We start from the raw sequence: 27,816 nt of genomic DNA on the forward strand, positions 1-27,816 counted from the left end.
TAAAGAAAAACCCTAGTTCTCTCTGGACATTAGCATTTTACTACTTCAAAACCTAATATTTACTCAGCAAATACATCAAGTATGGATCTTCTCATAGGTTTTTAGCTACAAGGATATTTAATGTGTTATTGTTTTTAATAACAGAAAAATGTAAACAATTAATACATCTACTAGGAAATTAAATGAACTATAATATATTCATACAGAATGCCATTCATTGATTTTAAATGTACATACTGATTCAACATATATTTAAACATTTATGTTTACAACACACTGCTTTTCTTAATTACGAAAAAATTTACATACTTTATCCTATGTAAAAATATATATATATGGAGAAAAAGCAGAAATATATACATAAAAATGTTAACAATGTTAACAATCTCTATAAGTGAAATAAAGAGCGATTTCTTAAAAGAAAGAAAAATACCATATGATATCACTTATATGTGGAATCTAAAATACAACACAAATGAACACATCTACAAAACAGAAACAGAATCACAGACACAGACAGTAAACTTGTGGTTGCCAAGGGGGAAGGGAAATGGAGGAGGGAAGGACTGGGAGTTTGGGGTTAGCAGAGGCAAACTATTATATGTAGGATGGATAAACAACAAGGTCCTATTGTATAGCACAGGGAACTATATTCATATCCTATGATAAACCACAATGGAAAAGAATATAAAAAAGAATGTATATATATGTATAACTAAATCACTTTGCTGTACAGCAGAAATTAACACAACATTGTAAATCAACTATACTTCAATTAATTTTTTTTTAAAGTGATTTCTTATTTTCTTTTTGTTAGTATTTTAAAATTTTTCCACAGTGAACATATTGCACAATTAACATTCTGTAATGTTAACTAGTGAGATATCTAATATCAAGTGTGGGAAACACTTATTACACAGTTCTTCATTACATTGAATTTGCTAATATCATGAATCAATCTTATATCCCTTGAGATTTAACACTTAATGCGAGTGTTAAATACCAGTCTTTTAAATACCAGATCTATTTCTTAATACCAGCATTAATAAAGGAATCATTATTTACTACGTGGCTCCAACAATTCAACCAGCAGTGAACGGCAGCACACTTAAAGAATAATGTTCTGGTTATCATGTGACTAACTCACAGAACATCTTGAACAAAGTAAGTTATTTTCATAGAGCAACTCCATAAAAATGATATTCTTTAAGACTGCTGGCTTTCAGCTATCAGGGTTACCTGCCCACGATAATTTAATGTTCCAAGTAATTTTATTCCCCATAGACAATCATAATTTTGATCTTTATGTGCATCACTGTTGAATGCAACCTTAAGAGCAGCAAGAAAACACCTATATCCCATTCCACGGTTCTCTAGAAAAAGAATACCTACTCTTAGCTTAGGATATGCTCTTACCTTAGCAGAAAGGTGATCCCTATATTGTTGTTGAGTAACAAAATGTTTATAACATACTACACAAGCAAAAGAACTGATGAAAGGTCCATGCAGTGTAATTGTTGGATCACATGGAGAGTGATCAAACCTACTCAGCAAAAGAGAGGTAACATTAGAAAATCTGACATTCTAGGGGCAGAACTATGTTGCTTCATTTGTTAAGCTAAACACACACACACACACACATTCGGGACTTTACACTTTTTCTACTGAAATATTAATGTTCTTTATATTCAAGAAATATCAAGTGGTTCCCATATGCCATGCAATCTCTTCAAACAGTGACCAACAGCTTTACATTTCATAAAAGTGCCCAAGATCCAATAAAATGGATTTAAGCATGTCTTGCCAAACTGGTAAACTTCCAGTTTGAAAACTGTACAGCCATCATCTGTTCCTTCTTGCTTTATTTACCATAAAACTCACAAATAATTGTAAATGAACCACTGGAATAATAATCTCATGGCAAGATTTCTGGCACACACCTATTTCCTAAAAATGGCTTTTAATCCTTTTAATGTCATTTTAACCATTTAACAAATTTGTGTCATTTAAAACTGCCTCAGAGACTTTTTAAAAATACTTAAAATATAGTTATCTGTAGAATGCTGAAGCCCCTCCAGAAGGCTCTAAGAGTAAGGTAAGGCGTAAGTAGGGTGAGACATCTGGAAAAGAGAGGGCTTAGAGCTCCAAACTCTCAATTCCCATCTTTAAACTATGAGAAGGGGACACTGAAGATAAGACTATTTAATGCCTTTAATATTGCCTTCCCTTGATATTTACTTTCTCAAGCTCTACTATTCAAAAATTCAGTAAATTAATAAGATGGATTTCATAAATAGAACATTTATTGTTAACTTTGGTACATTTGGTTTGCCTTTAGCATTTATTTTGTAATGCCAAACTAGCTTTCTTTAGGCTAGCCCAAATATCTGCAAGTGCTTTGTGTCTCTTCAAATTTGCTAAATGCTGGATTTTCTAATGGACTGCATTTCTCTAAAACTGATCCAAATGCATATCAATGCAAAAAGTCTGGTCAGAATTTTATGAGACATATTAGGATTGAATATCACTAAAATAATCTGATTTCAAGCCTCCTAGGAAGCCTAAGAAATGTAAATTAGAAAAAATTATATCATAATAGCACAGAACAATGAGTTTGGAATATAAAGCTATAATCACAATGGCAGAGGTGCATCACGCTTTCATTTCATCTTCAGCATCCACTATTCTGAATATCACACTTACCTTTTCAAATGTCCTAAGAGAAGGTGCCCATTATCGAACTGCTTGTTACAGTGCATTATGGGACATGAAATTGGCTTCCCAGACACTTGTATTTGGCCTCCTCTTCGGAACGAACCTTTTGTTCCAGAATTAATTGTGCCTGTTTTGAGTCCTGCATCATTGGAATATAAATTCTTAAGTTTCTATTTCAGATACTTGTCCTTTGGACTGGTAATCAGAATTATGAAAAAACAATGAAAAACATGTGCAGCATCAACTGGGTGATCCTACTTGTAATTAGGTGTTTACAAACTTTCTTATAAAAGGTACAACAACCTACAAGTAAATAGCTATTTGGGACAAGGGAAGCCGTTAACATCCCCAAGTAACATTACCTGAGGAAAAAAACTGTTCCCTTAAGTTCAACAGCCAGGAAACATCAAAGATGGAATATATTAGAAAACCAGTTGCTCTACAGAACCCCTATTCCTGCCTCCCTTCTTTTCATTTATGCAAGTTGGCAAAGATTTTTTCTTCTAATTCTTATTTTCTCTTTTAACTATCTTAAACACATCGTAAGGTTTAGTTATATTATAGAGGATCTGGGTTCTATGAATATTATGTCCAACAATGTAACTGGGAGGGCGGGAAGGAGTGAAGAGGACAGAGAGACAAGGAGAATGCCTGAATTATCCCTTTATCCTGGTCCATTCTTCATCCCTTTTCTTTCTTTATAATCTTGGTCTTAACAGTCACGTAACTTTCTAGACTTAGCCAAATTTTCTTCCCAGGCAAACTCCCAATACATGTTACACAATGAAAAATTTAGAGTTATGTTGTATAAACAAAGAATTGTAAAAACTGCCAGGAGGATTCTAATATATACTCTAGATAGTTTATTATCTTTTATTATTATTTCTTGTAAATTGTTTCACTCAAATACCTTGAATATTTCATACAACAAAAAGCTGTGTATTTATCTTTATGGCAATTTCTACGAAGCCCCTAAGTATTTAACCAGAATAAATGTTATTCCTTTAATATCATCTAGTTAAGATCCCCAAATGGTTATATATGTTGAAGGTTTCCATGCTTTTCTGCTGTTTATGGGGGAAATGCCTCTATTAAATGCTGCCAAAATGCTTATAAATGTGTTCTACCAATAAACAGCGACTAACATAGCATTAATCATATTAAGAGGCATTAACAACAATATACTTTTTTATCTTTAATTTTTAAATGCAGTCAGAATTATAATAATTTTTATTTACTGTCCATCCACATTCCAGGTGTTACCTATTAAAACCTTTATTTAGCCAAACAGAGGTTCTGGATAAAAATCAAAGTGGAGAAAACAAGCCAGAAAGAAAATAAGCTTTATCTATGGAAAGGCAAAATACAGAGAGATTTAAACAGCTCTTTTCCTTAAATAGTACAGAGTGTTGTTTTTAAATTACTAAGTATTCAAATGTGTGGAAACTGGCCTAACTATAAAAGTCTATAAAAAATAAAAGATGGATTTCCAGTTTGAGTAATTATAAAGTACTCAAAGTATTTCTAATCAAAGAACTGAATTATAATGGTTGGATACTTTGGAACAGATTGAAGAAGTCCCTTAATGCTACTGAGAAGGAGAATCTCACTTTTTATAATTGACGAGAACAATGCCATCTCTATTCTCCCCAGCTCTCCTCTCCTCAAAGATCTCAGCATTCTCTGAAGCCCATGTGTGGAACAGCACCACACCAAGTATAGCCCAATGCTAAGGCAGCTGTGCTAGCAAAAGACCCCAGACTTCAGTGTTACGGAGTGGCAGGGACCAAGTACAAAGATAAAACAATCACATAAAAAGAGCATAACTAAAGACCTTAACTCAAGGCACAAGATTATCAGCCACCACTGAACCAGATGTCACCTGAAGTGACTGATACAATACCACATCTTGCAAAGAATCCTAAAGACACAGCTAAGTGACTCATTTGTTCCCCGAAATATATAAACAGATGCTCATGAATTCAATTTACAATGAACTAAAATATTCTGACAATCTGGAGGCCAGGGATTAGGCCTAAAGGGACATATTACTGGCCCAGCAATCATTCTAGACAAGACTTGAAAGTGTTAGATTCATATGAGATGAACGATTTTTACAAAAGATCTTGTAGATTGAGCCTTGTAGTTCTAGCCCATTTTCCTATCAAAATCACGTAGGAATCTTCCCAAATCTACAGATGCCCTAGAATTATCTCTAGCGGTGAGGCCCAGACATGGGTATTTAAGACTCCCAGGTGATTCTGATGCAGCTAAGGACCATAATTTCTAAGTATTTTTCCTAAAGTAGGTCTGGAATGCCAAACAATTCTTTTCTTTAGTTGAATGACAGTCACATTTGGTACCCGAGTTCTAGGCTTCTTTTCTGTGTTCATATGCAAATCCTACAGCCCACTCTTGTATAATATTCAACCAATACTTATTGGACATCTTTATGCTGAGGCTTCTTCTTAGGCACTGACACTGAAAAGGATTAATAAGCCTTAGTCTCTGTCCCCACGGAGCATATAAATCTGGTAAAAGACACAGACACGTAAACTTATCAATGCAACTTAACAGGGAAGAAACTATTTGAGAGAAATGACTACAGCACTGTGGGATCAAAGACAGCTGAACAACCAAACTTATGCAGACTAAATAAACCTAGCAACTTCTAGTATTGAATGTTATCCGTAGGGCTAACCCCATAGGCAACTAAGAAGAATAAAAGAGGAAAGGGTATTTAAAAAGGAGGATGGGGCACGGTGGGAGTTTGCCAGGCACAAACACATTGGGAGATAAGAACAAAATACAGTTTCAGGGAGTGGCCAAGTGTTAAAATATCTACAAATTATTGGAATTATTTTAAAAGTGGCAATTTGATTCTATTCAAAGAAAAGCCCTCTGAAAACTACAGAATAAGATACCTAGGTTCAAAGTTGAGCACTGCATACATAGATATTTTTAAGACTTTTTGTAATTAAACTTTCTGCTGGATTAAATCCACAGCTAAGGTTTCTGTGGATATCCCAAGCCTTTAAGGGCTCAGTGGGTCTTCTACAAGACAAGCTAGAAAAGCTGCCATGGTGGCTCTTAAAAATTCTACCAAATTATCTGGTAGGAGGAAAACACTGCACTGTGACTCTTCCAGGAATTTCAGGTCTGCAAAGAGTTAGCAATGAAGAAGCTACCCACTGCTTTAGATGAGCCTCACACATGGACATTTCCTTAACAAAGTATCTACACAGGCTGCACTGACAAATAAGTAAATGCTAATCCTTTCCATCTCAGCTTAAATTCCACTTCCTTAGAGAAGCCTGACCTCAAGTAACCTGTTACACGCTCTCCCATAGAGGGTAATAACTAGGAGACATATGAATGAATAAATGATCAGCTCAAGGATTACTTATACTCAAAATACACTTTTGCCAAAGTAGGAAGACAACTGGTAAAGTAGGCCTTCTGTTAAGTATTACTGAACTAAATTTCAATACTTTATATACTTATTAGCAACTGAGTAAAACAGACACAATGCTTTAAGGCTTTAGGGAAGCTTGGTAATCTTATGTTCCACTCTGATCTCTAAAGAATACCTACCTGGCATTTTTAACCATTGGTCCACACACAGTCTCGCTGCTTCTGTATCAGAATGTCCCCGAATAAATTCCAATTCTTGTAACCCATGAGCATGTTGAAAATCTATTTTTTCCTAAAGATATTAAGAAAAAACTCAATTAACCTATGGTTACTAATCCGGTTTCCTTAAGAAAATGATTTTGTCACAACAGCGATCAGAAAATATTGATTATCCTTTATCCCTGTAACTCCACACCTAGAACTCTATCTTAAAGAGGTAAGTCAAACCAAAGGTTCATGCTCTAAGATGTTGATCCCAATGTCATCTACATTTGCACAAAGTTTGCAACAAATTAATCTCCAACAATAGGGTACCATTTAAGTAAATTATGGTGTGTACATTTCATGAAAGTCATTAGAAACACTAACAAAACTTTTTCATTGAAGCAGAAATATACTTTTGATATCAAGTGGGTCACCAAATAGTATTAAACAAATAAGGCCAAGTATAAACAAAGATTATTTCAAGCTATATGTAACTCTATCTGCAGAGAGGGAAAAGGCAGAAAATAAATATAAGTGTCAATGGCTATCTCTGGAATGGAAATATGAATTATTATTTTCATCTTTAACCTTTTTTACATTTTCCTTCAAATTTTCCATATATAGTCTGAAGTATACAGAAGCCTATTAAATATTTGTTCAGTGAATAGTATAAGAGCAGACACACATTAGTACTTAAAATGTGCCAGTATAAAGCATCTATTGCGTCTAAATCAAAGGCTGGCAAACTTTTTCCATAAAAGGCCACAGTGTAAATATTTTAGGCTTTGCAGCCCATATAGTCTCTTTTGCAACTACTCAACTCTGCTGCTGCAGCATGAAAGCAGCCATAGATAATATGTAAACAAATGGGCATGGCTATGTTCCAATAAAATTTTATTTATAAAAACAGGCAGTGGGCCAGTGCCAACCACTAAACTAGATGCTTTAGACTGTTACAGTCTCTAAATCTTTCTAGTTATGTTACTGATAAAGCTATTTGCATACTCTAATCATGCTGTATTTAACAAGTAACACTTATTAACCACTTACCACGTGCCAGGCACTATTCTAAAAGCATCTTAGATCTAATTCTCACAATAACTCTACGAGATTGGTATATTATTGTTCCCATTTTATGATGGGAAAACTGAGGCACATGAAGGTCAAATAAATTGCACAAGGATAAATAACAATGCCAGGATTTAAGCTCTCATTCTCCAATCTGATTCTAGAATCCATTCACTTAACCAGTACAGTAAGTCCCCTACACACGAACCTTCAAGATGCGAGCTTTCAAAGATACGAATGTATGCTTGCATGTCCAGTCAAGTAAGTTAGTTCATGAGTCTGGCGTACATTGTCACATGTGTGCATACTCTACAACTGGTTGTGATTTTGTGTACTTTACTGTACAGTATTGTATAGAGTACGGTAGTACAGTATCTGTATTTCAAGCCCAGGATCTCCTCCAGTCAGTAACTCTTCTTGCCTGTTCACTCGATGCCAGCCCCTGTATGCCATCTGTTGTACTGTACTACTGTACTTTTCAAGGTGCTGTACTGTAAGATTTTAAATGTTTTCTTTATATTTTGTGTTTGCTTGTTTCTTACATATTATTTGTGTGAAAAGTATTATAAACCTATTACAGTACAGTACTACATAGCCGATTGTGTTAGTTGGGTACGTAGGCTAACTTTGTTGGACTTACAAACAAATTGGACTTATGAACGCGCTCTCAGAACGGAACTCATTCATAAGTAGGGAACTTACTGTACAACATACTGTGTCTCAAAAAGGTTGTTAAAAAGAAATCACAAATCCACAAATGCTGGATTTGCAAGAAATAGACCAGAATATTGAATGACCTACTTATCACTATAATAGGATCTTCTATCAGCAAGGGTAAGTAGGGGAACAGGGAGATTCAAGATTTTACTCTGAAAAAAATCTTCTACACAACTTTGTTCTAAGTATGGCCATAGAATACTAATTTTCCAAAGATGTTAGTATGCATTATATACATTTTTTTAAATTCTCTTAATCAAATTAAGTATAGAACCACTGGTTTCAATACAGAGTTCAAAAGGTCCCTTCTGTGCAGGACTTCCAAAACCTTGAAGTGCTAACACACATGTGATTTTCCTTACAGTGAATACACAATATCCCAACTTGATAAGTCACCAAATTACTTTTTTTTTTCTCAAAGTGTATCCTATAGGATCAGTGCTCTGGATAACATGCCATGGGAAACAAAATTAGTTTATCCAAAGAAAGTAATATGGCAAGGCTCTGGTAGACTATAAAGACATTTTCTTATGTACAAAATTAAACCATCTATCAGAGTTCCTCACAAAAATCTTTAAAAAAACACCTTAAAATAAATATAATTGAGATTAAATATTACTACATGCCAGCCAATAGCCTACTTATTTTAAACTACTGTCAGTAATTAAAAATAAGCAGGCTTTTTAAAAAGAAAGTTCTCTGGCATTTCTTACAATAGAATTTGAACTCTGTAGCCATACGTAGTCAATGATCAAAAAACATTTGCTGGCTAAAATCACCCCCAAATTAGTCACCCTTTTCCTGTCACCCAGCTATTTCCACACACGTTAGGGGTACATCCCTTCATGCAAGTCATCTTAACTCCTGGAATATCAACAAGCAAAGCTGGTAACTGATCAACTAGTCAAGCACAACACATTATCTCTGAAAGTGATTTATCCAGTGAAGATTTTAACAAATTTTCTTTAAAACCTTTCCATCACAAAAGATGGGACAATCCACTCTAACAGTGAGACACCAACAATTCACAAAGGCCTAGAAGAGCTGGAAGACATTTTCTACTATATTTTTAGTCACAGTTAACACCTACTAAAATTCTGCAAGAATTAGTTTTACTTTAGTTTCATTATCTTCCTTTCGGGTAGTTTTGTTTTCTTTTTGTTTTCTGTCACCTAATTTTAAAAAACAAGTTATATATAAGGAGAATCAAACAAGAAAAAAGTCATGAATGGATAGCAAAAAACGAGCTAAAGTATCTGTGTGAGTCAGTTTCTTTCGTAGAAAAGAATGAAATCTAGATAAATTTATTCTTTACAATTGGATAAACAAGAATTTCAAAGTTTAAAAAAGCTTTCTCAAATGCTAAGGTGAAGTCTTTAATACAATGAATGAACATTTACATGGGTAAAAGCTGAAACTACCCTTGAGAAAAACCCTACCTGTCACAGTGACTAACAGATTCTGAACTCATCTCAAATGCTTTATTACCTATGTGGTGTTAACACATCTGTAACATCTGATCTGGGAAAAGAAGTGAGCATACTGAAAAAAATGGGCAGGAAAGGGGGACAACTTGCAAACCACTCCTCTCTCAAAGAGACTCTGCCCACGACCCATAAATAACACACTTAACATACTCTGGGGAAAGGATCTTCCTTAAAATTGAATAGTGTTTTTGTTGTCATTTGTTTCTATGTATTTTTTTAATTTCTTCTTTGATTTCTTCAATTATCTCTTGGTTATTTAGTAGCGCACTGTTTGGCCTCTATGTATTTGTGTTTTTTACAGTTTATTTTTCTGTAATTAATTTCCAATCTCATAGCGTTGTGGTCAGAAAAGATGCTTGATACAATTTCAACTTCCTTAAATTTTCCAAGGCTTGATTTGTGACCTAAGATGTGATCTATCCTGGAGAATGTTCTGTGTGCACTTGAGAAGAAAGTGTATTCCACCACTTTCAGGTGGAATGTCCTATAAATAACAATTGAATCTATCTTGTCTACTGTGTCATTTAAAGCTTGTGTTTCCTATTTATCTTCTGTTTGGATGATCTGTCCATTGGTGTAAGTGGGGTGTTAAACTCCCCTACTATGAATGTGTTACTGTTGATTTCCCCTTTTATGGTTGTTAGCATTTGCCTTATGTATTGAGGTGCTCCTATGTTGGGTGCATAAATATTGATAATTGTTATATCTTCTTCTTAGACTGCTCCCCTGATCATTATGTAGTGTCCTTCCTTATCTCTTGTAACAGTCTTTATCTTAAAGTCTACTTTATCTGATACGAGTATTGCTACTCCAGCTTTCTTTTGATTTCCATTTGCATGGAATATCTTTTTCCACTCCTTCACTTTCAGTCTGTATATGTCCCTAGGTCTGAAGTGGGTCTCTTGTAGACAGCATATACATGGGTCTTGTTTTTGTATGCATTCAGCCAGTCTGTGTCTTTTGGTTGGGGCCCTTAATCCATTTACATTCAAGGTTATTATCGATATGTAGGTTCCTATTACCATTTTCTTAATTGTTTTGGGTTTGCTTCTGTGGGTCTTTTTCTTCTCTTGCTTCCTGCCTAGAGAAGTTCCTTTAGCACTTGTTGTACAGCTGGTTCGGTGGTGCTGAATTCTCTTCCTTTTGCTTGTCTGTAAAACTTGTGATTTCTCTATTAGATCTGAACGATATCCTTGCTGGGTAAACGTAATCTTGGTTGTAGGGCTTTTTCTTTCATCAGTTTAAGTATATCCTGCCACTCCCTTCTGGCCTGCAGAGTTTCTGCTGAAAAATCAGCTGATATCCTTATGGGGATTCCTTTGTATGTTATTCTTTGCTTTTCCCTTGCTGCCTTTAATATTTTTTCTTTGACTTTAATTTTTGTTAGTTTGATTAATATGTGTCTTGGTGTATTTCTCCTAGGGTTTACCCTCTATGGGACTCTGCACTTCCTGGACTTGGAGGACTATTTCCTTTCCCATGTTAGGGAAGTTTTTCACTATAATCTCTTTGAATATTTTCTCAGACCCTTTCTTTTTCTCTTCTTCTTCTGGGACCCCTATAATGCGAATGTTGGTGTGTTTAGTGTTGTCCCAGAGGTCTCTGAGATTGTCTTCAATTCTTTTCATTCTTTTTGTTTTCTTCTGCTCCTTGGCAGTTACTTCCACCAATCTACCTTCCAGCTCACTTATTCATTCTTCTGCCTCAGTTATTCTGTTACTGATTCCTTCTAGTGTATTTTTCATTTCAGTTATTGTGTTGTTCATCTATGTTTGTTTTTTCTTTAGTTCTTCTAGATATTTGTTAAACATTTCTTGCATTTTCTCAATCCGTGCCTCCATTCTATTTCCAAGATTCCGGATAATCTTTACTATCATTACACTGAGGTCTTTCTCAGGTAGGATGCCTATTTCCTCTTCAGTTATTTGGTCTTGTAGGTTTTTACTTGCTCTTTAATGTGTGACACGTTTTTTGTCATCTCTTTTTTTTTTTTTTTTTTTTTTTGATGGGTGGGACTGTGTTCCTGTCTTAGTAGTTGTTTGGCCTAAGGCTTCTAGAACTGGAATTTGCAGGCTGTTAGGCAGAGCTGGGTCTTCATGCTGAGATGAGGACTGCTGGGAGACCTCACTCTGATGAATATTCCCTGGGGTCTGAGGTCCTCTGTTAGCCCAGTAGTTCAGATTCAGAGGCCCAAAACCTATGGGACACAGCAAAAGCAGTTCTACGAGGGAAATTTATAGCAATTCAAGCTCACCTCAAGAAAGAAGAAAAATCTCAAACGATCTAACCCTACACCTAAAGCAACTAGAGAAAGAAGAATGAAGAAAACTCAAAGTCAGTAGAAGGAAAGAAATCATAAAGATCAGAGCAGAAATAAATGAAATAGAAATGAAGAAAACAGTAGCAAAGAATAACCAAACTAAAAGCTGGTTCTTTGAGAAGATAAACAAAATTGATAAACCTTTAGCCAGACTCATCCAAAAAAAGGGGGGGGGACACAAATCAATAAAATTAGAAACAAAAAAGGAGAAAACACAACTGACACCGCAGAAATACAAAGGATTATAAGAGACTAGTACAAACAACTATATGCCAATAAAATGGGACAACCATGAAAAATGGACAAATTCTTGGAAAGGTACAATATTCCAAGACTGAACGAGGAAGAATTAGAAAATATAAACAGACCTATCACAAGGAATGAAATTGAAACTGTAATTAAAAATCTTCCAACAAACAAAGGTCCAGGACCAGATGGCTTCACAGGCAAATTCTATCAAATATTTAAAGAAGAGCTAACACCGATCCTTCTCAAACTCTTCCAAAAAACCGCAGAGGGACAAACACTCCCAAATTTGTTCTACAAGGCCACCATCACCCTGATACCAAAACCAGACAAAGATGTCACAAAAAAAGAAAATTACAGACCAATATCACTGATGAACATAGATGCAAAAATCCCCAACAAAATACTACAAACAGAATCCAACAGCACATTAAAAGGATCATACACCATGATCAAGTGGGATTTATCCCAGGAATGCAAGGATTCATCAATATATTCATCAATCAATGTGATACACCATATTAACAAATTAAGGAATAAAAACCATATGGTCATCTCAATAGATGCAGAGAAAGCTTTTGACAAAATTCAATACCCATTTATGATAAAAACTCTCCAGAAAATGGGCACAGAGGGAACCTACCCCAACATAATTAAGGCCATGTATGACAAACCCACAGCAAACATCATTCTCAATGGTGAAAAACTGAAAGCATTTCCACTAAGATCAGGAACAAGACAAGGATGTCCACTCTTGCCACTCTATTCAACATAGTTTTGGAAGTCCTAGCCATGGCAATAAGAGAAGGAAAAGAAATAAAAGGAATACAAATTGGAAAAAAAGAAGTAAAACTGTCACTGTTTACAAATGACATGATACTATATATAGAAAGTCCTAAAGATGCTACCAGAAAACTACTAGAACTAATCAATGAATTTGGTAAGGTTGCAGGATACAAAATTAACGCACAGAAATCTCTTGCATTACTATACGCTAACAAAAAATCAGAAAGAGAAATTAAGGAAACAATCCCATTTACCATAGCAACAAAAAGAATAAACTTACCTACGGAGGCAGAAGACCTATACTCAGAAAACTATAAAACACTGATTAAAGAAATCAAAGATGACATAAACAGATGGAGAAATATACCATGTTCTTGGATTGGAAGAATCAGTATTGTGAAAATGACTATACTACCCAAAGCAATCTACAGATTCAGTGCAATCCCTATCAAACTACCAATGGCATTCTTCACAGAATTAGAACAAAATATTTCACAATTTGTATGGAAACACAAAAGACCCCAAATAGCCAAAGCAATCTTGAGAAAGAAAAACAGAGCTAGAGGAATCAGGCTCCCCGACTTCAAACTATACTACAAAGCTACAGTAGTCAAAACATTATGGTACTGGCAAAAAAATAGAAATACAGATCAATGGAACAGGACAGAAGCCCAGAGATAAACCCATGCACAATATGGTCACCTAATTTATGACAAAGGAGGCAAGAACAATACAATGGTGAAAAGACAGCCTCTTCAATAAGTGAGGCTGGGAAAACTGGACAGCTACATGTAAAAGAATGAAATTAGAACAATACTGAACACCATATACAAAAATAAACTCAAAACGGATTAAAGACCTAATGTAAGAGCAGACACTATAAAGCTCTTAGAGAAAAACATAGGAAAAACACTCTGAAATAAACCACAGCAAGATCTTGTTTGACCCACCTCCTACAGTAATGAAAATAAAAACAAAAATAAACAAATGGGACCGAATTAAACTTAAAAGCTTTTGCACAGCAAAGGAAACCATAAACAAGACGAAAAGACAACCCTCAGAATGGGAGAAAATATTTGCAAATGAAGCAACGGACAAAGGATTAATCTCCAAAATATATAAACAGCTCATGCAGCTCAATATTAAAAAAGCAAACAACCCAATCAAAAAATGGGCAGAAGACCTAAATAGACATTTCACCAAAGAAGACATACAGATGGCAAAGAGGCACATGAATAGATGCTCAACATCACTAATTATTAGAGAAATGCAGATCAAAACTACAATGAGGTATCACCTCATATGAGTCAGAACGGCCATCATCAAAAAATCTACAAACAATAAATGTTGGAGAGGGTGTGGAGAAAAGCGAACCCTTTTGCACTGTTGGTGGGAATGTAAATTGATACAGCCACTATGGAGAAGAGCATGGAGGTTCTGTAAAAAAACTAAAAATAGAATTACCATATGACCCAGCAATCCCTCTACTGGGCATACACCCTGAGAAAACCATAATTCAAAAAGACACATGTACTCCAATGTGCACTGCAGCACTATTTACAATCGTCAGAACATGGAAACAACCTAAATGTCCAATGATAGATGAATGGATAAAGAAGTTGTGGTATGCATATACAATGGAATATTACTCAGCCATAAAAAGGAACAAAATTGGGTCATTTTTAGAGATGTGGATGGACCTAGAGTCTGTTATACGGAGTGAAGTAAGCCAGAAAGAGAAAAACAAATACAGTATATTAACGCATATTACGTGGAATCTAAAAATGGTACAGAGGAACCTATTTGTAGGGCAGGAACAGAGATTGTGAGAATGGACTTGTGGACACAGTGGGGGGAACAGGAGGGTGGGACGAATTGAGAGATTAGATTTGACATAAATATACTACCATGTGTAAAATACATAGCTAGTGGGAACCTACTGTATAGCACAGGGAGCTCCTCTTGGTGCTCTGTGATGACCTAAATGGGTGGGTGGGAGGGAGGTCCGAGAGGGAGGGGAAACAGGTATACACATAGCTGATTCACTTCATCGTACAGCAGAAATTAACACAACATTGTAAAGCAATTTTGCTCCAAAAAAAAAAAGATTTGATCATAATGAAACTAACACAACACTGTAAATCAACTACACTCCAGTAAAAATTAAAAAAAAAAAAATTGAATAGTGTCTCTACCAGGAAAGAAAGAATCTTTTAAAAAGTATCACTAATTTGGGCTTCCCTGGTGGCTCAGTGGTTAAGAATCCACCTGCCAATGCAGGGGACACGGGTTCAAGCCCTGGTCCAGGAGGATCCCACATGCCGCGGAACAACTAAGCCCGTGCTCCACAACTACTGAGCCTGCGCTCTAGAGCCCGCAAGCCACAACTACTGAGCCCGTGTGCCACAACTACTGAAGCCTGTGCGCCTAGAACCTGTGCTCCGCAACAAGAGAAGCCACTGCAATGAGAAGCTCGCGCACCGCAACAAAGAGTAGACACCACTCGCCACAACTAGAGAAAGCCCACGTGCAGCAACGAAGACCCAACACAACCAAAAATTAAAAAAAGTATCACTGATGTATTAAGCATTTTAAACATACAATTAGAATACTATGCTCTAATTTAACTGGTATTACATTATAAAGTTTAAAGTCCCCAAACAAAGCTACTTCTAAATTTAAAGAAGACTAATGTATTCTACATTAGATTAGGAGATACTAAAACAGAGGCAACAGAAATATATAAATTCCTTTATAATAAGCAATGGAACAAGGAATCAAAAACATACAACGTAAAATTATGCCATGATTCCTATTTCCATTTTTAAACTCCCAGTAGGATTTTTTTTTACCCAACTTGCCAACATTCTACTCCTAACAGACATTTGGCAATATTGGGGGAGTTCTTTAAGGTAATTTCATTTGGTGCCTTCTAAAGCAAGTCAAGGGACTTCCCTGGCGGTCCAGTGGTTAAGACTTCGCCTTCCAATGCAGGGGGTGCGGGTTCGATCCCTGATTGAGGAGCTAAGATCCTACATGCCTCATGGCCAAAAAACCAAAACATAAAACAGAAGGAATATTATAACAAATTCAGTAAAGACTTTAAAAATGGTCCACATCAAAAAAAAATCTTAAAAAAATAAATAAAGCAAGTCAAGGTTTTAAAAGGTTTATATCATGCAAGAGTCTAAATTAGGCTTCATTTTCCACGTAGTAGCTCTTCTACCACACTAATTCAATAATCTGAAGGGAGAGGCTGAAGTGAAAGTGGTCTGGCTCTACTTAGTAGAAAATAACCTTTCAACAGCTTATATCTACAGAAGCCCTAATAAACTGTGATAAAGTAACTAGAAACCCTTAACTGCTCACCAGCTTAAGGAATCCCATGATTTTTAATTCCCAAAAATAAAGTCCACTTAATTCTATTTTTTCTTTTTTTGTCTGTATACATATATGAGTAGAATCCAACAAACAAAAACAGATGTAAAAGGCCGTCATGAATTACTACTAACTCAGTGAGCTATGTAGACTTCATGCTGAACTTGGATCCAATTATACATTTTTTGATTATACAAGCACCTCTTTAACTTTCTTATAAACAACTCTATAATCTGGTAAAATATCAATTAAAACAGCCACATACCCTGAATGCTCTATTCTTCTCTTCTTTCTGCTGTTTCTCCACTTCGACATGGCGGGCTAGACGAGCCAGAGTCAAGGCGACTTTATCCTTCTGATGGTCAATATGGTCTTTATGCTTAATGTTATCCTATAATTGAAAAAACAAGTTTCATTCCTTCTAGTTAACAAAATTAGCTTTGGAATAACATATATCCACTTACCAAAGAGTTACTGTACTAAAGAAGTATGGGCACCAATGGGGGAAAGAGGCTGGGGGTGTGTGATGAATTGGGAGATTTATACACTAATATGTATAAAATGGATAACTAATAAGAACCTGCTGTATAAAAAAATAAATAAAATTCAAAAATTCAAAAAAAAGAACTATTTACTTCTTTTTAATTTAATTTTTATTTTATATTGGAGTATAGTTGATCTACAATGTTGTGTTAGTTTCAGGTGTACAACAAAGTGGTTCATTTATATTGATACATATATCCATTCTTTTTCAGATTATTTTCCCCCACAGGTTATTACAGAATATTGAGTACAGTTCCCTGTGCTATACAGTGGGCCCTTGTTGATTAAGGAACTAATTACTTTTATCATTATCAAATTTCTAAGAACCTGTCTTGTTTGTTTTATATTTTAAAATTGTGGTATTTTGTAGGACAGCCAGTCACCCACCAGCATCTTTGTTTTTTGAAAAGTTACATAACCTATTAATCATCCTTATTTACTTTATAATCATCTGGATATTGAAAAGTTTGGCACTGCTTTGCTCTGAGCCTATAAGGTAATGCCAAGCCATTGGTCCACCCCCTAGAAGTCTAATAGCACCAACCCCCTTGGTTCCGGCTTTTCAGCAATTCCTGGACAGTATTTACATAAGAAAAATTATTGATTAAAAAGGATAGCTCTTACTTCTGTTTTCTGGCTCAACATTTAAGGAATGAGCTTAGAAGTCACCACTCCATCCTAACAAGTAAAAAGCTTGAAACAAACTGTAAAATTAACAGCCTCTCTTAGATCCACCATAGAAGTGAGGTCACAGTGTAAGTGACTGATGCAAAAATGGGAGAGACAGAGGGGCAGATACAGAGAATCACAACTGAGTGGAGGAGGAACCCACAGGTGGAAACCTCAGCGGGACCACTGCTGGGGAGGAAAACCTGAACTGTAACTGACCAAGTGCTGGAAGCTCAGTGTGGACAAGTATTAACAAGACTTAAACTCCAGGGGGACCCAGTCAAGGAGGGGGACCTTACTCTTTTTGCGAGTTTACCTTCAGAAGCTCTACCAGGTTCTCACAGTGACGACTGGAGAAAAATCCCACCATGTTTCCAGCAGGGGGAGAAGAAAAGTAAGCATTTCGAAATATGTCAGAGCGTTGTCCTTAACGATGCCTGGTCTCAAGAGAAACTACTTCAAGAGAGCCTGACCGACCTGGGAGACGGGAAATAGGCCATTTCAGGCCACTGCAGCTACCCTCCCAGGTGAGGGGAAGGCCTGAGAAGCACCGCCGGGGTTCCCAGTCCAGGCGCACAGGCTCTCCAAGGCTGAGACCAGTCACACAGAGCACCAGCCTTACCACACATCACTAAAGGCCTGTTTACCAAACTTCCCTTGACCCACGACAGCACGTCCAACTTTCAAAGAGAAAATTACAAGGATACCAAAGGGCAAAAAACACAGTTTGAAGAGTCAGAGCGAGCAAAGAATGGTAGACCTGGCAAAGATGCCGGAATTATCAGACCAGGAATTTAAAACCACCATGATCACTATGCTGAGGGCTCTGATGGAAAAAATAGACAACTTGTAAGAACAGATGTGTAATGTAAGAGAGATGGAAATCCTAAGAGACAACCAGAAAGAAATCAGAGATCAAAAACACCACAACAGAAATGAACAATGCCTTTCATGACTCACCAGCAGACTGTACACCACCAAGGAAAGAATCTGCATGCCTGAGAATATGTCAACAGAAACTTCCAAAACTGGAAGACAAAGAGAAAAAAGACCGAAAAAAAAAAAAAAAACCCAGAATATCCAAAAACTGTTACAAAAGATGTATGCATAATGGGAATACCAGGGGAAGAAAGAGAGAAAGGAACAGATGAACTATTTGACGCAATAATGACCAATAATTTCCCCAAATTAATGTCACACACCAAACCACAAATCAAGGAAGAAATAAAACCCTCTTTCTTTGCAGATGAAGTGTTCTTCCTAAGAAAAACAACATGCAAATAAACCAAACAGTAGTTAGGAGTGAAGTAACCTGTGTTATGAGATATTTATAACAGCTTTATTCATAAACTTTATTTGTAACAGCTTTATTCGTAAGCAACAAAGCACCTTTAGTAGGTTAATGGATAAATAAACTGTATACATCCAGATGATGGAATATTATTCAGTGCTAAAAAGAAATGAGCCACCAAGCCATGAAAAGACATGGAGGAAAACCTAAATACATATTACTAAATGAAAGTAGCCAATCTGAAAAGGCTATTTACTGTATGGTTCCAACTATATGGCATCCTAGAAAAGGCAAAACTATGGTGACAGTAAAAAAAGATCAGTGGTTGCCAGGGGTTAGGGGAGAGGGAGGGATGAACTGGCAGGGTACAGAGGATTTTTAGCATAGGAAATCTATTCTATATGACACTATAAACGTAGATACCTTATTACATTTGTCCAAATGCATAGAATGTACAGCACCAAGAGTGAACCCTAATGCAAACTACAGACTTTGGGTGATAACGTGTCACCACAGGCTCACTGATTATTCCCAATGTACTACTATGTTGGGGGCAGTTGATAATGGGGGAAGCTTTATTGAGGGGTGGGGAGGTATATGGGAGATCTCTTCCTTTTTTTTTTTTTTTTTTTTTTTTTTTTTGCTGTGAACCTAAAACTTTTCTAAAACATAAACTCTATTAAAAATGTTTTTCTAGGGCTTCCCTGGTGGCACAGTGGTTGAGAATCTGCCTGCCAATGCAGGGGACATGGGTTCGAGCCCTGGTCTAGGAAGATCCCACATGCCGCGGAGCAACTGGGCCCGTGAGACACAATTACTGAGCCTGCGCGTCTGGAGCCTGTGCTCCGCAACAAGAGAGGCCGCGACAGTGAGAGGCCCGCGCACTGCGATGAAGAGCGGCCCCCACTTGCCACAACTAGAGAAAGCCCTCGCACAGAAACGAAGACCCAACACAGCCATAAATAAATAATAAATAAATTTAAATCATATGGGCTTCTATTAAAAAAAAAAATCTTTTTCTAGGGACTTCCCTCGTGGTCTAGTGGGTAAGACTCCACGCTTCCAATGCAGGGGGTCAGGGTTCGATCCCTGGTCGGGGAACTAGATCCCGCGTGCGGCAACTAAGAGTCCGCATGCCATAACGAAGATCCCGCATGTCACAACTAAGACCTGGCGCAGCATGCATAAATAAATAAATAAATAAATAAATTTTAAAATGTTTTTCTACCAGAAAGATTGTGTTACTAACTAAAATATATCCCGGGCTTCCCTGGTGGCGCAGTGGTTGAGAGTCCGCCTGCCGATGCAGGGGACACGGGTTCGTGCCCCGGTCTGGGAAGATCCCACATGCCGCGGAGCGGCTAGGCCCGTGAGCCATGGCTGCTGGGCCTGCGCGTCCAGAGCCTGTGCTCCGCAACGGGAGAGGCCACAGCAGTGAGAAGCCCACGTAATGCAAAAAAAATAAATAAATAAAATAAAATAAAATAAAATAAAATAAAATAAAATATATCCCTTTTTAGGCAAATCAATCATATATGTACAACCCAAATTTTATCTAAATTGGGATAGAGTTGCATCAACCAAATCAAACAGCAGGTGTGATTTTCCAAGTACACAGAAGTTCCACTGAAGTGAGCATATATAACAAGGCAGAGGTGGTATTTTTAGTACAAGGTTACATCACTGCAGTAAAGAATGTTCATAGGATCACTTTGGGTAAAAGTAGTCCCAAACTAAATTTCTGACCACTTGGCCAGCCTATACCACTGCACCAGGTAGTAGGTGGCATCTTACCAACTTCAAAATGTCCTTTTACAAGTCATAGGACAATGCAGCTTATTAAAAATGATAGTCATAAAAATTCATTTATCTGAGCTCTGATCCTGAGATAAGTTTATCTCTTTGTCTTAAAAGCAAATGAAATTTACTCTTTGGGAAGATAAAAAATTAATCTCTTTAAAATGTGGGTACTACCTTGAGAAGGAAATGTAGAGTAGATTCTAAAAGAATTTTTAATTTAAAGAAGTTAACAGTATTTAAACATGGACCTAGAGTGTGTTAGTTTTCCAGACAGAGATGACATTTTATTTAAGTTTTAAACGCTAGCAAAAGTCATGCTTGGAAGGCCAGGTAAACCAAGGTCATGTTAACACATGAGGTAGACAAGGTGCAAATTAGGATTTACTGACAAAATATGTTGTTGTGTCACAACTATGTGAATATTCTGGAGACAGGAAGAAGGCCATGTTTTGGGTTAATTAAGGTTAATTAAGGTAATTAAGGTAATCCTAACCCAGGAAGAGTTACCTTGAATTGATGGTTCCACTATCATTTTACTTTTTCCCAAACCACGACAAAATAACCATTCTGAATTACTTCTCAAGTTATACTCATTCAGGAAAACTTTACATAATATTTATTCTTCTTAAAGTTTACATTAAAGCACAAGTAATGATCCTCTGATTTACACTGTAAATATAAACTCTGGATGCAAAGCTAAATGAAAACTAATGCCAGAAATACAGCAATTATATATCCTACAGGAAAAAGTTTTAGTAATCCACTAGTCAAAATATAAGTATGCTCCTAAAACTTTACTCCCTTCAAGCTATACACATATGCTAGGAAGATAAATTATTTAGCCCTTTAATCAACATTTAAACTTTTGTTTGGATCTCTTCAACTTCATTCTAAAATTAATCTCTAGCCCTAGAACTTTACCTTTTAAAGGTCAAGTGAGTATAACCTGTTGGTATTATTAAGTTGTTAAAATTATTTTTCTTATATTTAGCTATCAGTAGCCTGTTGTCTTTTATTTAACTATATGGTTATGTCAATAACAGGATTACTTATGTTATTTCCAATTAATTCTGCTGATCTGTTTATTAACTTTCATGACTTTGAAGGGCTCAAAAGACCTTATGGTCCTGATGCTGAAAACAAAAGGCATTCAGAATTGTGTTTGGTCTCCTTCTCCTTCCCCTCTAAGGTGGGTTCGTTTCCAGAAAAAAAAAAGAAAAAAAGAACTCTGGCTACCTACATGGAAAGCAGAAAAGCAGATCTGAAAGACAATCGAAAGACAATCAGTTGGGAGTAGATGAAAAGAAACGGTAGCTAGAGAAAGGAAGAACTTCAACTTTGAAATCTTTGCCATTTAAAAATGACAAAATGGAAGTACTTTAAACAAGAATGTGTTAAAGAGGAAAGAAATTAAGCATGTGCAGCAGGGTGATATTCATTTGATATTTTTCCATCACAAACTTGGGTTTGGGGATCAAGGTTGCTGGTTAAAGCCAGGCATGAGTAATAGGTTATCTATGAACACTCACTCTCTCCAGAAAGCCAAGTCCCTGGGATTTCCATTGTTAGTGATCCAAAATGAGGGCTGGCCTCAGATCTCACTGAATTACATTCTTCTGTGGTTCTGGAAGAACATATCGGCATTGGAAAAACAGAGGGATCATTGATATTAAAATGCATGTTAGTGATTTAACCCATTAGGTCACAGAAGGCCTTATTTTGCACAGAAGTTTAACTGTTAATTCAAAGAATCAATATGTTCAGAAATAAATTTTAACTGATCAGAACACGGGGGGAAAACTTACTGCAGGCCACCTTGTTACTGACCCAACTGCAGAACCAAAGCTACAGTACTGTCAGAATATGGGCAGAAAGTGAACTGATTTCAGGCTACATGAAAATGTCTTAAATGTTTCCTGTAGAACTAAGATGAAAAGGGGCCAATATATCTATCAGTTTGCGAATTTCCACCATTCTGTTAGTGCCACAATGCTGAATTGTAATTTAAAGTGAAATCACAAAATTCCAGGACTCTTCTTAGGCTAGATTTGCCTATCTCCCCCAAAGCCTATAGTCTAAAGAAGCTTTTAGGCCCTTGGAGTTTTTCTAAGGAAGGTCAGGCTTTCAGATATGTAACTTCTCAAACTAGAAATGGAATTGGCTCCCAATGGTAAGAATAATGGGCTCTCAGTTTCATTTCGAATGTTAGCAGCTACAGATTTTCAGTCATCCTTCTTGAAGCACTTGTTGTGATTACCCTGGATTAACTTCTATATTAAATACTACTAAAGAGTAATATTAAAGAGTCCACAATGATAGCAAATGACCAGCAAGAAAGTGTAACCGCTCAGTTATCTAGGGGGAGAAGCATAGGAAAGGGAAGTCCTAAGAAATATATTGGGGAGGGGAGAGTCTCTATTTCCCTCTCTCCCTCTCTCCCTCTCTCTCTCTCTCTATATATATATATATTATTTTGGCTGTGCCACATGGCATGCAGGATAAAGACAAAAAGTCTCGAGGATCTCAATCTTTTGTTTGGAAATGTAATGAATTTGGCTTAAATCACTACTTTTTGCCTTTTAAAAATGTAAGTTTAACATCTATCCTTCATAAACGCAAATGGAAACTTTGTCTCTAAAAGGAACATAATCTTGTATTTAACTTTTTCCCTCCAAGTTTCTTTTTGTATCTAGAAGTGCAGTGACTGGATTACATTATTGCCCAAACATAACAGAAACATATTAATCAAGAATTAGGGCAAGCCATTTTCAGTTAACAGGCTGAACAGAATTCCTGAAACAACTGCTTTACTTCATACAAGCTCCAGTTTCAAAGCCTGCTTCTCATTGCCCATCCCTTCAAAGCTTGGGTCTCTAGTTTGGTCTTATGAGGTTTACACTCCCAGAATAAGTTCTGTTTACCAGAATCTCCTTGTACGCACCTTAGAACTGAAACCACACCCCAAATAACATTTTGAAAAGCAACAATTTTTCTCAAGAATTTTATATTCAAATACAGATAGAACAGAAGAGATAAACACAGCAAAGCTGTACAATATTTATTTACCATCTCCAGCAGCAAAGCTTTAAAACCAGGAAACAACCCTTTTGTACAAAGCAATCTCCTTCCCACCCCCAAACTGGTTATTGTTTACAAATACAAAGTACATGGAACATATGCCTTATAGGAACAAACTTTAAAACATACATATAGATATACACCATTCTGTAAAGTACTATTCAGTGAAGAAGGCTCGTACCACCAAACCTCTTCAATAAGATTCTTCCTACAGTGTCTTTTGGGTTAATTACCAATATCTGTATTTGTAAAACTCCCCTCCTAGGCAGAATGATTTTGATTCTCTTTAGACACAGGACCCCCCCAACCCCCCAAAAAACAACCTTGGAACTTAGGAGAATTTTTTAGTATCTCCTACTATGAAGCTGTGACAAAACAAAAGGGAGTTACAATGTTTCAACCCTGAGTGCCACTGCTCTACCTCTGGCACAGTAAGAAAAGAAAGAATTGTGGAGAGAGATAAGAAAAGGTGAAAGTGGCAACCAGAGCAAGGAAAAAAACTCAAAGCAGAGAAAAAACAAAAAGGAAGTTGACAAAACGTGCTCTAGGTGCTGCCACTGGCACAAGGTCCACAGGCCCTGTGCAACACATCTCCAATCTCCAAAGAAGCAACATTTTAAAGAAATACCTTCATTTTCTCCAAGTCCACGCTCAAATTATCTGTAAGCCAATGCACAGGGAAACAAGCCTCACTGAGCTGCAGTGAGGAACATGGCCCACAGGTGGTGCTGCAGTGTGCACCTGCCCACCATGATGGAATGCCCCTCCCTCTTCAGCAGCAGCATCCTGTTCATCATCAAAGCTGTTCTCCCACAGGGCCCCAGTTTGTTGTCACTGCTGGAGCCGTCCCTGGGGCTAGAGGTGCAATGATGGAGAGCCTTCCTTTGGCTCAGTTCAAGGAAAAAAAGGAACTGCCTAGATGTCCATAGTGGACAAAGAAACTTCTAGACAAACTACTGCTACGACCTTACAAGTAACGGCTACATATCTTAGTATGCTTGGAATAGGTAGGAACCAATACATTCTCATGTACCTTTATCCTTTCTTCAACCTGATCTCCTACAATTGCACCCATAGCGGCTGTTCCTTATAATTCTGAAAAACCAGATACACGATGTTCCCCACACTCGTGCACACACTGATTCCTTCATCTGAATGTCTGGCTCCTGTTTCTCCACTAGCCCAGGTAAATCTTCTCCAATCACGTTCCAAACCACAGCTCAAGCATCTGGTAAGAAAAGTTTTCCTGGACCACTTCAGATGGCCGTCTCTTTTGTTCCAACCTCATCACAGGCGTTCCTCTAAATAGGACAATTACACTGTGTTGGTATTTCTTTCTCAAGAGAATATACCATCTCTTATTAACTCCCAGTATCCACAGACCTTCCTCAGGGCCTGCTTGCACATAGCAGGTACTGATTGTTTCCATCAGAGACACAAAATGACAAAATACCATCCATCAAAAATTGTATACACATACCTATACATTCTAGCTCTTCATTCTATATTCTTTTTAATTTTTTTCTTATTATTAGGAGCATTTCTTAGCTTGCACTTAAGAGACTATTTTAAATACATCTTTCAATGACTTATCCATTGTTGAGCTTGTATTATATGTAGCTTAATGGTTCAGCCTTAAAAAAAACTGTAAACAAGGGGAACATGACGTGATGACATGAACTATTATATACTATTAAATACATCTTAAGGTATATCTGTATTTATATCCAATACCATCCCACAGTTATGAGAAATCTACAAATGTGGGTAGAAACAGCATAACCACTATAGAAAGGAAATTTGTAACAGGCTTTGAAGTTCCAGGCATTATTACCTCATTTGAGAGTAGGAAAACTTAGTCTCAGAGAATAATTGACTTGCTAATACTCAGGTCAAGTTCTTTGGAATTCAAATACCATGTGCTTAGCATTCCACCTTCCTTTCATTAAGCCAGTATCCTCAAGACACCAGTTAAAAAAAAAATTTAAGTGTATATCTGAAACAAAAAGCATGTAACAAACAAAAGAGGTACAACAAAGAAAAACACAAGCATCAAGAACCATGACTGAAACGATCAGTGCTGAAAATGAATGGGACACAAATAAGGAATCCATGAAACAGAAGCCAACGACAACGTAGCCAGAAATCATCTCAGTCCAGCACAGTGAAAACTCAATGTGAGAATGAAGGTTAGGGTTTCTGATTGGACAAGTGAAATAACCAGGAATTAGTTAATAAAGACATCAAGTAATAAGGGATAAGAGTACAGCCATAAACACAAAATCCAGGGAAGAAGGGTAGTTATTTGACAAATTACCTTCTCAGAGAGGTTAAGATTTGAGTGGCGCTTGAAAGACAAAAGAAGGCCACTGAGTACAACATTGAATTGAAACTTGGAGGAACAGAGTGTATATTCAAAGCTCACCACTTGAGCAAATCGTTTAATATAAGTTCCATTTTCTTATCTGCAAAATAAGAGTGCATTTCTGCCTCAAGAGTCCCTTGCAACCAACAGACAGCCTGGTACATATACGCTCTATCAATGGAGGTTCTCTCCTCTAATCCTTCCCAGGTAGGAAGATGCCAATTAGACCCAATACTATCAAAGAGCTTCCAACATCTGTCAAAATATATTTCTGTCAAAAGCAAAAGAAAACAGGAGCTGTTATAAACCATTAGGCAAAGACCAACACGCATTCAACTCCGTGTTACGAATCTAAATGAAAGTAATTACAATTATTCTCCCTAAGGCAGAAAGGAATGGGCTGCACACCTAAAAGCAGAAAGCTTAATGTAATTAAATGTTTTTTAAAATAGAACTGAAAATTTTAAACTATGTTTAGTGACTTGGAAAATGTCTTTTTCCCCTATCATCCACATCACTGTTGCCTCACTAAATAAAAGCAGTATAGATAGAAGGACCACAAACATAATTATTTTAGCACATCACTACACTGTAAGTCAAGGCAGTGTGAAACACAGCCATAACATAAAACCAGGAGTTAACAAGAGGTCTAACTGTAGCCCTTAAAATTGAATGCTGTGATAGAGCCACTTTTATGGATAATGAAAGAAAACAGAAAGCACAGGATAGCTCATGGGGAAAAAAAAGCATATGAAAGTTAGTCTTACAAAGGGACTACTAACAGAACCACAAGATAACACTTGAACCATTTAAGGTCAAAGAATTTCTTTGAATATTACCAGATATAAAGGATCTGCTTTCACTTCTACCAAGGAATACACTACTCAGGAATATTAGAAAACGCAATACAACTTGAGAGATCTCCAAAGTCCTAAAAGAAACTACAGACAACCTGAGAACTCTTACCGAGTTGACAAGGCATCAGAAAATCCAATAGACCACTTGAAATAGACAGTTACCTCAACAAAATCAGTAAAGTTTTTACGACCTAGAAAAAAACCTGATTGTTAAAGATACAGTGTATGTCAGGGCTGTACTATAAATTCATGATGATGAACTTAAAATTTTTACTAAAGAGAAAAAATGCAATTGACCACAAACTACATGTAATAATATGTTTGCACAAAGACTCTACAGAAATGAGAAAATACTACCACCAGTAAACAAGAAGGCATTAAAAACTGATGAAAGTTCAATAGCCAAATAGTGTGAGACTGGACTGGCTATTTTTTTTTAAAAAGGACATTTTTAAGAGAAAACTAGAAAATCTCTTACAATAATGCGGAAGGCATTGTATTTAAACATAAAAAGCCACATCAAAATCCTGGCTAGTATAGACTGGTAGAATAAAAAATATAATCTCCATCAAAGAGATTAAGGAAGATCAGACATCCTTTTAGAAAGAGGTTTTACATAAAGGGGAAGAAAAGACCCAATACAAAGAACGAAATAACTGAGATGCTAACATCAAATGGACGTGGTTGGCCTGTGATCACTTCCAGATATATCCACGGGAAGCAAACCTAATTTTGAGGAGTATCTCAATGGTACCAAACACTACTATAAAAAAGATTTCATTCTTATAAAGTCAAGCAAACGAAAAGACAAAGTAGTACAAAGATATCGTCCCACTAATCAATACAAGAAAAAAAGATTTAATAAAACAATATTCTCA

General features: G+C 36.5%; 1 protein-coding gene across 2 annotated transcripts in view; it reads right to left on the bottom strand.

The window, feature by feature from the left end:
- Window positions 1-27,816, bottom strand: part of LOC307059543 (E3 SUMO-protein ligase ZNF451-like) — a gene marked incomplete at its 3' end in the record, with an annotated part of 87,670 nt that overhangs the window by 45,279 nt on the left and 14,575 nt on the right. For both annotated transcript variants that reach the window (XM_079713604.1, XM_079713605.1), the window contains exons 4-7: window positions 16,601-16,726; window positions 6,310-6,421; window positions 2,704-2,854; window positions 1,417-1,543 (exon numbers count right to left, since the gene is read on the bottom strand). In XM_079713604.1, coding sequence (XP_079569730.1) covers window positions 1,417-1,543; window positions 2,704-2,854; window positions 6,310-6,421; window positions 16,601-16,726 — 516 coding nt within the window. The remainder of the gene's footprint in view (window positions 1-1,416; window positions 1,544-2,703; window positions 2,855-6,309; window positions 6,422-16,600; window positions 16,727-27,816) is intronic.

Source organism: Hyperoodon ampullatus (genome assembly GCF_949752795.1).
Source record: "Hyperoodon ampullatus genome assembly, chromosome: 10".
Lineage (NCBI taxonomy): Eukaryota > Metazoa > Chordata > Mammalia > Artiodactyla > Ziphiidae > Hyperoodon > Hyperoodon ampullatus.